At 47.4% G+C, this 13,999-nt stretch overlaps 1 protein-coding gene across 1 annotated transcript in view; it reads left to right on the plus strand.

Moving 5' to 3' along the window:
- The window catches only part of LOC146871301 (gastricsin-like), a 43,797-nt gene extending 32,695 nt beyond the window's left edge, over positions 1-11,102 (plus strand). Inside the window, exons 3-5 of the mRNA XM_085646726.1 lie at positions 8,862-8,980; positions 10,534-10,733; positions 11,057-11,102. Coding sequence (XP_085502852.1) covers positions 8,862-8,980; positions 10,534-10,733; positions 11,057-11,102 — 365 coding nt within the window. The remainder of the gene's footprint in view (positions 1-8,861; positions 8,981-10,533; positions 10,734-11,056) is intronic.
- Positions 11,103-13,999: the final 2,897 nt, after the last annotated feature.

Raw genomic sequence — 13,999 nt, forward strand, 5'->3', positions numbered from 1 at the left:
AGACCAGGTGCAAGGCTCTTGTGTTACCTCTGGTGTAGGTTGGGTCTGAGCCAGCACGTGCTCATCGTGTTACATGCTCTCTTTCTATCTGCCAGCTAGCGGTTACATATGCAAGACAATCTGCTTTTCGGGGTTGTGAGGGAAGCATGCTGATGGATTAAGTACAGCTGGTAAGGCCCTTATCCTCACTTAAATGTTAGCGCTCCCTCTCGGCACTATGCAACAGCCCTACAAACCCAACTGATAGCCCCGAAAGGCTCGGGCTCGAGACAAAGGGCGGTGATTGATATAAAATAAAATTAAAATGTAAAAAAAGAAGTAAGTATAGCCCCGCCCCGGGCTTGTAGGAGGGCCTCTTGCAAACACGCGCAATTGTCTCATGGGGCGAGGTTATAAGGTCAGGGTGAAACTGTAGACCTTCGTTCGGAAAGAGAACGTGTCCAGCTGGAGATTGAAGATTGGATAGGGCATTAGGTAATATACACGATTATTTAAAGCACCCCATTGTCGTCCCTTCTTTATTTAATACGGTTATTATGGCCAGCCGGTACGGGGATGCGATCTGTGTGATTAGCACAGCTCACGGGTTGGCAGCGCCTAAGCTAGGGTCTAAGGGCTAGTACGTGACAATGGTGCCACATGATTGCATGCTTCAATTTATATTTGCACCGCCTTACTAAGCTAAAGATAATGGAGTAAGTGCCCAACTATATCTAGGAGTTTAGTGCGGCAGGGCGGTGCTGTAGTTTTCTCTTGGGTGGTACACTGTTTGGGGGGAAAGTCGTTAGAGTTGCCATAACATATGAGGTAATCATTCTATAGACCCTGGACTTTAAAGGCTCTTGTCTTTAATAAGGTTTGCTCTTGATACAATTAGGTATGCCGCCAGGGAGAGGATGTGGCATAACGGCCCCAGCTGCTAAATTTATGGCTAGGGGTATCATGTTCTGGTATGTGTAGCAATATTAGGCAGGGGTCTGCATCCTAAGCAACAGTCAGTGCTCTAAAGTGAACGTTTGCAATATTATTCACTAGCTCAGTTGCTGCTTATTTATCTTATGCAACTAACTACCATTGACAAAGCCTACAACCCTGACGTGTCGGGTATGTTGTTCTTGCTGGATCATATATCGGCATGCAATGACAGAAACAGCAAATCACCAGTCTGGAGGCACGTCACCTAGGCACAGAATAGCTCCCTCAAGCACAGGGGGACCCGGGTGCAGGTACTCGGGGGGGGGGGTGTCGCCAGGGGCAGGTTTACATGAGGTTTTATGGTTGCAGCGACTCAAGAGGGGACACCGGGTGCATCACTAAGGTGTGGTCACGGTGTGCAAGCGCGCACGAGGTGCCTTGGCCTGCAAAGCAAGGCACGTTTCCTGGGAAGAGGACAAGCTTTGCCCTGGGGGAGGCCTTGGGTGTTCAGCACAGTTACCGACTCGGTTTGCAACACTGGTCATTAATTTTGTGTTCCCGATTCTCCATATATGAGCATGGGTAGCAGGTGCAACATGCTCCTGCCCTGCTGCCCGGCTATGTTTCGCGGTTTTGGAATGATTGGAGGTGTGCGGTGTTCCCCGGGAGGCCGCGCGCGTGTCTCTTCGCAGTCGGCGGTTAACTCGACTATATATATGGTGTTGATATTATATCTGTCATCCTGCGGCCCATCTCAGATTAATGCGTTGGGGTGTGCGTTTCATAAATGTGCAGGGTGCCATTGCAGAGATTGTCAACCGTGTCCTCTGGGCAGCACAGCGGGATTAGTTTGGCGGTGCAGTCCTCTCAGGTACGGCGAGAAGTGTAATCTGCCTGGGTCAGCACCCGTCTTGGGGGAATTTTGACATAGTTCAGTGTCAGCAAAGATGTGGGCTCATCGTTAAAATGGTTTACCTTTTGTAATGAGCTTGGTGATTGGGATGACATCCGCGTAAGGGTAGTCTCAGGTATTTACAAGACAATGAGGGAACATCAGAGACGTATATTATATTAGTTTCACTATTGGGTAGTCAATACTCCAGGGGAGGGACCCATACATATTTCCCCCCTGCCACAGAAAGCCACGGTGATACACTCTTAACAAACTCGAACCGTGCAGTAGGTCCATCTGTTTGAAACACAGCGGGCAACCCCAGGGGCACCGGGTGATAGGTCTGCCCCAAGACTCCATTAGTATCGGCAGGACAGCCATTTGTTCGACCCAAAATGACATTAGCTGATTGTGGGCACGCTGCTCGGTGTCAACCTAACAGCTTTGCATAAGTATACAGGAGGGGGGCTGTATTTTGAGTGCCCGGTATTGTTGTGAGTGAGCCAGTTGAACCGATACCACTAGGGCTACCATGACGGTCTTTTGTTGGCGCCTGTTGAAGGTAAGGGTACACATTCTCGCAATAACAGTGTGCTTTCCGGTGGTAGGATTTGGTTCGTCGGCTACAAGCAGCTTCCCTCCTGCCCAAGTCATCCTTCTAGCCTTGGAGGGGGGGGACTGGATTGCCTCATTTGTCATACTTGGAGTTCAAGGGAAATAGAGGCGTGTCAGCTCCCTAAGTTCGATTGCCACGTTTGCAGCGCTTCAATGACAAGATGTTGAATGTCTCCTGCAAGTGCTGCTTGCAGTTTTAGTTTACATTGGGTGGTGAATACATTATCCTTTCACTTGCGTTCAGAGAAAGTAGATGAGGGGATGGGACATAGCATTGCTTGACCTGGGACACTTAGCGGTGAGAGGTGTATGCGGTCGCTGCTGTGGGGCCGAGTTGGGTACTACGGGCGTGCGTTTGGATAATAGTATATTTACATTGCCTCTGGGATAGGCCCTGAGGCTCTGGCTAGCGACCTAGGGGGTCAGTAGGAGTTAGCGGTAAGGTGTACTCTCTTTTTCCTGACTTGTGGGGGGTTCGGGCAGGCTCAGTTGCAGACCTTAGCCAACCAGAACTCTACTTTTTGACATTGGCAGAGAATGCCTAGGAGTTCGCAGCCCATTAGCAACCGCCTCACGGGGTGAATGTTTAGGCCACATGGCTTGTGAAGGGCTCTTGTGGTGGAGCCTGGTTCTAGAGTTAACGTCGTACTAGTGGGATTTGCGCTCTCATTGCACGGTTAACTCCGGGTAACAAGCTGATTTTATCAGGGTTAGCTGGCTGGGGGTGCCGATGCATCAGAAGCATGGAGCAGCTTTCAGCCAAGAGGGTATGGTTGATATCTGAAGCAAGGGGCATCTGTTCGATCAGAGCTGTAATCCATTGTTCTGCCTCCGGTGCGTTGAGGTCGGTTGCCAACTCCATTCAATGGAAGCCATTGGCCAGCGGGTTGCGCAGAGGACTTTTTCAGGCTTTATCAACGCTATCCGCGACCAGTTCACACGTGCATCTTTACGAATTTATACAATGCAGAGCACAAGCACCAATTCCCGGGTTCCTGCAGGAGGTGCGTTATAAGGTCTTAGTAACCTGGTAAGGGGACTGTGCTACGTGTGGTGGGTAGCTTGTCGTTTGGTTTGGGCATGAGCGCCGGCTGTCCTTTCGCCAGGGGGCGGCGAGGTTGGTAGCCTGTGCTCGGTGCAGTACTGTTACTGTATTCGGATTGACTACTTTGGCAATTTATAGTTGTTGCTGATAGGTCACTTTATTTGGGGTTAGAGGCAGCTGGTCTATGGGCCGGCCAGTGTGTCTTCCTGCACTCAGGTCGGTGAGCGATAACTGTGGGTGTTGTGGTGTCTATGGTAAGTTCTGGGCCGGGAGACTCGGGTCTGTCCACACCCTTTGGTCGTCCAGGACAGTCCGCACAAAATCCTTTGCGAGCATCTTTTCAGGGATGGGTCATAGAAAAAAAAAAAAAACCTGTCAGCAGGGACGATGCAACCTCTAGTCGCTCTGGCACGGGTATTCTAGCTTTCTGCAGTTGTATTGTGGGTGTCGATATAGAATATATCATTAAGAGGGGTCCAGTGCGAATTAGTCTTGAAGGCGGAGGGAGGCTGCTGAGTTGCCCTTGCATGGTTTGTCTCGCTTCAGGGCCAGTTGGGGTCACTGTTATGGGTAAGGTTAGACTTCTTGGTTGCGTTGGGTACTTTGACAAGTTGCCTCTGCGCAGGCAACACGGCGATAAGTGGTAATTTTGGGGGCTTGAACTAGGTGTCATTCTAGAAACTGATTAGATCTTGCAGTCCCGCTATTGCAGAACATAGTTGTCAACATTCTGCAAGGAAACCATTATTAGCAGGAAGGTATTGAACCATTGAGAGCCAATGGTTGTGGGTTCGTATACAACAGTAGTAAGGGCATCTTTCTGTGTCTTCAGACTAAGTGTACCATCAATAGCGCCAGCAACTGTAAAGCTTCTTTTGCGCCCGGGACTGGGGCTGGCAATGTCTCGAACTTTGCAGCCAGACACGGCACAGGCAAAGACATACCTGTGATGGTGCAACGTGCACTCAGCAGTAGAGTCAGCTGAGTGTCGTCGTACCCTGGTATACCGTCAGTGACATACGTATGGTTGGGGCTACATACGATCAGGCACCCTCTGTCTGCCGGGGCGGGAGGGTGCCAGTACCAAGACGGTGCGGGTCGCCTGGCTAGGGCTGACGTGTATGTGAGTGAGCAATTATACGGACAATAATATGAGCTCTCTTGCAGTCATAGAAGGTTAAGTTGATATTTTGATGGCATGGTGCCAGTTGCTTCATCACGCGCATTTCCCTTGGTAGATGTCTGTGAACATTCTGAATGCAAGGTTGGTGGTTAGCACGTTGTCATGCCTTTCAGAGGTGTTTTAGCTCAGGCCGGGCCATGCATGGGTTAGATGCCGGTGGTCTGACCTGGGATTCATGTTAACAGGCAGATTGAGCGGCCGAACTTAGAGGGGCTTGGGTCCGACCTCTAGTTCAGGCGCAGATCCTGATTGGTTCACTTAGTATCCCGTCCTCGAGTTCGTTGAAACAGGCACCTTGATTTGAGTGACGATAATGTTGATTTCTCCCTCCAGCCTCGGCGGACAGCTGCAGGTTGTGGAAGTTGCCTTCCAACCAGGGCGACATGGTACATAGGTTTAGTAGGAAACGCAAGATGCAGATCCTGGTAGATCCACTTAGTATGCCGACCTTGAGTTCAAGGAAACAGGTACCATTGATTTGAGTAACGGTAACGGGTAATTTCTCCCGCCCTCCAGCACTCGCTGGCAGCTATGCAGGTTGTGGAAGTGGCCTTCCAACGGGGGCGATTTGGTCCATAAGATTGGGGGAAACTACTGGGAAACGTATTTGGTCGACAAAGTATCAGGAGAACATTTGGCATTCCCGGTATTCAAAATAAGAGGTATTTTATACGTTGGTTCCCCTCTGGGGTCACTCTGTCCTGTCTGCTCCCTGGTATACTAGCAGAAGTTTGGGAGGGCAAGGCTTCACATTGAGTGGTGACTGACGGAAGGCGATGGACATACTCCGACTAGTGCCAGACTACGGAGTGAAAAAGGAAGTAGAGCGGGCTTGTCGACTCTTACCGCCCCCCGCATTGGCACTTCCTGGCAGGAGTGGCTTGTCATAAGTATTGTTCTTCAGCCATGCAAAGGTAACATTGGACCAACACCTATTTATAGGTTTCAGGTCATATCAGTCAAAATCCACGGGGAGTTTTGAAAGGATGGGGGCACCTGTCCTGAAGGGGCATGCTGGCCTCCGGTCCGGTATGGGCTAATACTTGTTTTGGCTGGACCTGGGAGAAGCCCGGTAATCAGCATGTTGTAAGTAAAAAGGCCTACCTTGGTGGGGGGCCCTGGTAGTGACGGTGGCCACTCCCAAGGCTGTGGAGGAGTTACAGGGCGATCCAGGGTCTGCACATACCAAGGGGTACATCATGCAGCAGCACCGCGGGGTGCTAAGCCAGGATACCCAGGGATGTTTTAGCGTTGTCCCCTGGAAGAACGACGGCGCCCCGTTACCGGACAGGCGGTTGTGGGTCTGAGCAACCGGGGGCTGCCATGTATGCTCCGCCCACCCCTCACGGGGGGGGCGTGTGAAGCAAGTGGACTGGGGGTCCACGGATGGGAGGGGTGGCCCCTCCCAATATTTGGTATACACCATTTGGCGTTGCCATGGTGACTTTAGGCTTATCAGACGGGGAGGCGGCATAGGGGCTGGTCTGCCCTGGGATCGCCCGTAAGATAACCCACCATGTTTGCATATTGGTTATGCTAATAAACCTGCAGCAATATTTCTCCACATACAATATAGTGTCGTGTGGTTTATTTATGTACTTATGTGTTTTGTGACAACTGTTGCCGATATTGGCACTATGTAAGGCTGCCCGGGGGGATGTTGCGCAGCGGCCCCCCTCCTAAAAGGGCGGCCGCCTTAGTGCCACAGGAAGGCACAGGGGTGAGAGGTCTAGTCCCTGGGTCTGCCAGGGGAGACCCCAGCAGATGGCTACTTCCGGCGGGGGCGGGGAGGGGACAGTGGTATTTATACAGCCTCCGCCCCTTCCACGCCCTCTTGTCCCTCTCGTTCGCCTTGCCCGCCCCTCCGCTTACCCAGCGTCCGGAGGTACAAAGGGGGGGGGGGGTTTAGGTTTTCTAACATGTTACTTTGTGTTGCAGGAGGAGTTACAGGGCAATCCAGGGTCTTCACACACCAAGGGGTACATCATGCAGCAGCACCGCGGTGTGCTAAGCCAGGATACCCAGGGATGTTTTAGCGTTGTCCCCTGGAAGAACGACGGTGCCCCGTTACCGGACAGGCGGTTGTGGGTCTGAGCAACTGGGGGCGGCCATGTATGCTCCGCCCACCCCTCACGGGGGGGGCGTGTGAAGCAAGTGGACTGGGGGTCCACGGATGGGAGTGGTGGCCCCTCCCAATATTTGGTATACACCATTTGGCGTTGCCATGGTGACTTTAGGCTTATCAGACGGGCAGGCGGCATAGGGGCTGGCCTGCCCTGGGATCGCCCGTAAGATAACCCACCATGTTTGCATATTGGTTATGCTAATAAACCTGCAGCAATATTTCTCCACATACAATACAGTGTTGTGTGGTTTATTTATGTACTTATGTGTTTTGTGACAACTGTTGCCGATATTGGCACTATTCCACTGCCGTCTAAGAGCCTATCACCATCTTGTGAGACTCCAGGGCTCTTCGTCGGAGGTCGTTTCCGCGTCGCACCAGCCGAGGAATTCGGATTGTGTCCAACTGTTGTTTGCTAGATCGGTGAGGATAGCGATTCCCGTGGAACAGGGGGAATCTATTGTGCTGTGATCGGAGATGTGGCGGATATTTAGGCGACGGCTGCGGAGCCATTCCTGTCGGCCGCTAGCCACGCCCACCGATACAGCTAGTTTTTGAGTATAGGCGATGAAGGGAAGTTCATAACTGTTGAAATGTTGGCTGCTCAGAGTCTCTGCCTTTCAGCATCTGGCCACCAGTCACACAGACTCCGATATCTATATCTATCTGTCTAGCTAGCTACATGTCTCTTTATCTATCTGTATCTCTCTCACTCTGTATGGCTCTCTATCTATATCTTCTCTCTTTCGTTCTCTGTCTGTCCCTATTTTTCTCTCTCTCTCTCTCCCTCTCTCTCCCTCATTCTCTATCTCTCTCTATATATATATCATTATAATTAAATCGCTTTCTACCTCTAGCTTTCTCATCACAGTCAAACAATATCTGGCATAATTAGAAGTCCCCAACCTTTTTCCGTGGATCTGGAGTTTTAGCATACAAAGACGTATGTGATTTTCTTAAAAAAAAAAAAAAAAAAAAAGCAAAAATGTAATTTATAAACCTTGAAAAAGTTAGCATATTCATCACCCATTTTGGCTGTTGTGTGTAAAAACAGAAACACTTGAGGTTGCCTTTTCAGCCAGTTGCAGAACTCGTGGAATAAAAGTTCAAATGTTAGTGCTCTGTAGAAGTAAAATAGTTTTAGTCCTATGCACAATGCAGGGAAATCTTCAGTGACTGACCCCCTGTAATTACATCATCCACAATATTTCCGGCTCCAAATATGATTTGATCTACTCTTCCTGAGAAGAGAGGCGATCAGTTATGTTCTCTGCTTCATGTAGCCCCATTTTAGACAAAAAATAACGATTGGACAAGCTATTCACCACAAACTGTTCACACCAAGCCACTAGTAATCATTCATCTTTCCTCTTTCACTCCCAATCTTGTATTCAAGAAGAACATTGCTAGTCACTGGATGTCCAATAATTAGCATGCCTTGCAAATCTTCTGCCTCAAAATTGTTTAATTTGTAGCAAATCATGCCAAAAATTGAACCTTTCTTACAAAGGTCCCAGATACAGATTTGAAGTGATATTATTATATTCTCCATTTCTTGAAAACTGAAGTAAAATATGTTCTTGTGTAGTAAAAATGAATTACTCTTTCACTGTGGGAGTACTGTTAAGCAGTAAAAAATATGCTTTAGTTGTAAAACGTGTATTTTTATTTTATGTACTCCACCCTTTCTTTGGATCTGAAAATTCACATAACTGAAAAAATGCATTTTCACCATGAAGTCCCTCTATAGATCAGGCATCAACAATCTCCTCTTTCTAAAGAGGAAGGCAGGGTCAAACACCAGAACAGGTATTAAAATTCCTAAAAAACCTTGTCTGCAAAAACATTTTCAACACGGAATTAAACACAAATCTGCAGGTCTTCCTGTAGCTTCTCAGAGCTGGCTACCATATTCTCTATTGTTTCTGACATGCTATACTCATATAACCTGCTACACACAACTGAATGGGAAGTCTCTAATTTCTCTATTTCCACTACTGAACTGCACAGACTCTAATGTTCCTCTGGACAAAAGAACAACCCAAGGGCTAAGACTGAATTAACACAAGTCTTTTTTCTGCTGCAGAGAATCATCCACTGTTCAACCCCAGCCAGTCTTCCACCTACACCAGCAACAACCAGCAGTTCTCCATGTCCTACGGCAGTGGCAGCCTCACCGGAGTTTTCGGCTATGACACAGTGACCGTAAGTGCAGTCACCATGGAAAGTGCAGTAATGAAAACTAGGCAGGGCTAATAATGTGTGCGTCCACCAGAGGTTTGCAGCGCTATGCCTGTCAGGTATGGAGCTGCTGATCACAAGGGCGCTCCTAGTAGATCCTGAAGAAGGCATGGCATCACCTAAAACCAAAGAGGGATCCTGAATGAGAAAATGCTGTGTAAAGATAAGGCTAATATATCTTAAGTCTCATGTAATATGGCTTCCCACAGGAATCAGTGCAGATGCAATGAGCTGTCTTTTCAAATGCATGGTGAATGTTCTATGAGGACATAATTGGTAGAGCTAATTCAGGTTGTACACTCTAACCCCCAAATGGTTCATATTATGCGTATGGATGGTGGATGGGGAAGAGGATACACTTTCTGTATCATCGACCCAATACAATATTTCCTCCCCAGAGTACTGGGAAAGGAGATGAAGATTACTTTCCATCAATCCCACATGATTTGCCCTCCCTGGAAGTGTGAGGAGAGAAGCGATATAAGCATCCAATCAAGTCAACCTAATTTAGTCTTTCATTAAAGAATGGACGTGGAGTTTACCATTCTGTTCCTGAAAGCTAAAGATGTGCGCATATATAAATAGGGACGTTTTTTATCAATAGACAGGAGTCTTTTCAGAGGATGGTATGGCAAGTCAGAACCTCTATTGTATTTAGGGGACTTGACTTGTCGGGATCTCTGCACTACCAGTTCAACAACTTTATCAAGGTTTCCACATTGGCCTACAAAAATACTGAACACAAAATATTGACCACACACCATCAAGTTTAGAATATATAGGTTTACTATTCTTAAATCCGGCTCTAAATACCATGACAATATACGCATTGTCAAGGTATTTAGATATGATGAGAAACTCTATAATTGTACATATGTAACCCAGCTTTGTAAAAGCCTGACAGGCTGCCATACTATGTCATTTTCCCACAGTCTATTCTCACTCTGAGGATTCTTCAATGCCTTTAAACCAATAAGGAAGGGCGTCCATAGGTTACTGAGTGGCACAGCTCTCCATCAGATCTGCTATTTGGGGAGGAGATGTGCCAAACGACCCTTCAACCTGACAAGGAATGGCCTAAGATCATAGTATTATTTTAAACTAAAAGGCAATCTCCTTTATGGAGCATTGGATATGACAAACAGTCTCTTATACCTTCGGTCCAAAGTTGCCAGTGGCTTTTTAAGATCAAGAGAGTTCTAAACACTTCCTCAAATGTAAAAATTGTAATGTAATATTTAAACAGTACTTACTGCCAGAAGCTTCAACATCGGGCACTTTGCCTAACATTCTACATGATTACTTGAGAAATTTGAAAGGCGGTGACAACCCCATCGACAGCTGATCAGTAACTTGTGGGCTACATATACATCTGCGAAGGATGCTAAGCGCATTGACCCACCTACTAGGGTGTCTGCATGTTCTAACCCCTTTACCTTGACCACTTTTGTACTTTTGAGAAACACTGCATTCCTTGTGTTTACTTTGTCGTCCATTTTTATTTATATCCAATTTAGGTGCAGGGCCTCAGCATCACCAACCAGGAGCTGGGTCTGAGTGTGAACGAGCCTGGAACTAACTTTGTCTACGCCCAGTTTGAAGGGATCTTCGGAATGGCTTACCCTGCTCTGTCAGCAGGAGGCGCTACCACTCCAATGCAAGGCATGCTACAGCAGAACCTACTCACCGACCCTATCTTCAGCGTCTCCATGGGCAGGTAGGAAGTGAAGAAGGTCTTATGTCATTTTGAAGGTCAAACAAGCAGGTGTGCTCTTTCTAAGGTCAAGAAGATCAGCTTTGGTGCAAAAAGTCCCCTGCAGACTGACCGTATAGAGAAATCAAATTTTGGGGCACACTGGTGCCCCTGAAAGACGACGAGGATTGGGGGAGGTCAGGGTTGGTTCTCAGTCTCCTGTCCCACTCAGAGACACTGATAGTAATGTGGCAACGTCATTCACGGTGTCATACAATGTACGTTCACAGTCATGAAGCATATGCTGCTAAGTAATCTTTTTCTGTGTCTCCACTCTCTTTCCCCAGTCATTCTGGTGAGGTTATCTTCGGGGGTGTGGACAGCAGCCTCTAGTCAGATCTACTGGGCTCCCGTCACTCAGGAACTCTACTGGCAGATCGGCATTGATGTGTAAGTGTGCCTTGTCACTCTCTCCCCACATCTAGGTCTGTGGCTGAAACTTCTCTTAATAAACAATGCACTTAAGTGGAAATATCTCCCATATCTTTCACAATCATCCTGCTCTGTCAGTGATGGGTTTTGCTAAGCTGTTGACATCATTAAAAGGTTGTTCTCCGAATGTGTTATTTCACAACAGCAACTTCACAACTTACCTTTTCTTGGCCCATTGGAAAACTCCTCTGCCCTGCAGTCACACCACTTCGTACCACGCTTCTAGCCCATGGCAGGTAGCCAGACATCAGTTCAGTGTAAAGATGTGAAAGACCGTGCTAGTGAGTACAAATGCACTGGCAACTTGAATCCAGAAGTGGAAATGAGGGAGTTCCAGGCAGCAACTCCTAAATAGCGGACAATGTGATGTGTGGCAGCCTCGCTCCTCAATCTCTTATTAGTTTGCAGGGCAAGAGGAGAGTGGGATGTTTTGTCCTGGCTGGTAACACCTGGTTTCTCTCCTTCATCATCCTTCCGATGCAAGAACTTAGTACATGACACTTCAAGGATGTTTATGGGGGTGTTTGAGAAAAGAACATACATTCTAGGATGAATTTAGTTTTAAAACTTTGCCCTACGTTTTCAATCGCCTGGAGCTGCATGAAATGAAACTGCTGTCATATGTAAGGTAACTGGTGAACACTTGATGGGCAACAGCCCAAGTCCTCGGAAAAAAACTTGCAAAAGTTCTAAATTTTGTGTATTCATCATGACACAGAGTGGGGGAACCAAAACTGTTCTGTGCCAAAGATCCTTTGCTGTCTGTCATGTGAGAACACCAGTTATTTATATGCTAAGCCCAGGACCATTTAGCGTCCACTGGATTAGATCGTAAACGCAGCTTTTATTAAACATCTGGACTTTGAGTCTACTAAACAAGTATTTAAACAAATTTGTGCTCGATTCTCTCCACAGGTTCTCCATCAATGGACAGGCAACCGGCTGGTGCAGCCAGGGCTGCCAGGCAATGATCGATACTGGAACCTCCCTCCTCACTATCCCCCAGCAGTTCATGGGATCATTCCTGCAGACTGTGGGAGCTCAACAAACTAACGAGGGAGAGGTAGGTTCAAAGGTCGCACGATATGGCTACTGAAATCTGGAACTCCCTAAACTAGGGAAGCAGATATTATGAACAAAAACCAGACGCACATAAGGGAGCAAGGTATACCACTGCTCTTGTGTAACACTAATTTTCGCTTTTCACAGTTTGTGGTGGACTGCAGCACCGTGCAGAACCTGCCCATCATCAGCTTCACCATCAATGGCGTGTCCTTCCCGCTCCCACCATCAGCCTACATTCTCCAGGTAAGTCTGCACAACCAAATCTAATGCCAAGTTCATCCAAGAAGGAAAATGAAGCATTGCTCATGCCGTGAGAAATGTAATGGCCACTTTCAGCAGTCCAAAAGCATACTGTGATGTAGAAAAATTGTAAGATGTATTAGAAGGCTACAAGGCTGAGCAGCCTCAGCTACGTTTCAGGCACTGACTTAGCACCAGCCCTACCAACATTTCAGAAGCTGCATCTCGTTATTATCAAAATACCCTAGTGCCTGGCTTTATGCCCCTTTAAAGCAATTACTATTTCCGGAGAGAAGATTTCCCAGATATGCTCCGATTCATCCCTTTAAGTCGCGGCTCCTCGCGGGTCACCGGGCTAGGCATAGCCTGCTCTATAAAGTCGGTAACACCTCCATGCAAGGTGATCTTTAAGGTTCCATTTTTTAAACTCGGGGCAATGGTTATTTATGGTTTGAAAATCCGACACAGATAAGGAATTATCAAATGTCCGCACTAAGGCTCTGACTGACCACTTCTTCCTCATCTCTTTCTAGAACAACGGTTACTGCTCCGTCGGAATCGAGGTCACATACCTGCCCTCTCAGAACGGCCAGCCCTTCTGGATCCTGGGTGATGTCTTCCTCCACCAGTACTACTCTGTATACGAGATGGGCAACAACCAGATGGGATTTGCTCAGTACGCATAGACCAGCACCGCGGCCCATCCCACCCTCTGATGCCGGCCAGCTTTCCCAGCCAGCATTAATACTGACCTCGCCAGCGCGTCTGAGGCCCAGAGGGTGATGTCACACTATGGCAGCAAGATATTGACATTGCAATTCTCCTTCCTCAGCTGTTGATCTCTTGAATACTTGATACCAAAACTTTGCTCGTTGGTAGACAGCAGCCCTTCTAATGGACTGAGTATCTTCCATTGTGTACGTCAAACGGCAGGTTGACCTCATTCATATCCCTGCGTGCTGACCGCACACATGCTGCCAGGGAATTTTTGGGACGTGTGTGGGGGACCTCATGCTGGAAGCTACCAGACAGATGCAAATGGGTTCGCTTTACTCTCATACTTTGATGACCTGTTTTTCTGTAAGGGAATTATTCCCACTGTTCCTGCAAATAAAGTTCTGAAGCAATCTTAAGTCTCCTTTTCTTTAAGGCAAGAGGTTTGCAGGGTGAAGAGGCTGGGGTGGGAGATGCAAAAAGACAGCAAAGTGTTGAGGCAAGTGTCTTTTTTCTGGAAAAGACAACAAAAGAACGGTAAGATGTTTTTTGATTTGAAGGTGAAGCAGCTTTCTTTTGAAAAATAATAACATAGCAGAAACAAATTACAAGAACTTGCAAAATTGTGAGAATGAGATCAACATTAATATCATAAAGAATTGAAGCTGTTTAACAATTTAGAAATATGTTGGGGAAGAGGGGAAAGAGGGGAAATGCATATAGGAAGACCAAGGTAACAGCAACTTAGAGCATTATCTAAAAGGAAAAATAGCAATATA

This window comes from Triturus cristatus, chromosome 1_1 (assembly GCF_964204655.1).
Source record: "Triturus cristatus chromosome 1_1, aTriCri1.1, whole genome shotgun sequence".
Taxonomy (NCBI): domain Eukaryota; kingdom Metazoa; phylum Chordata; class Amphibia; order Caudata; family Salamandridae; genus Triturus; species Triturus cristatus.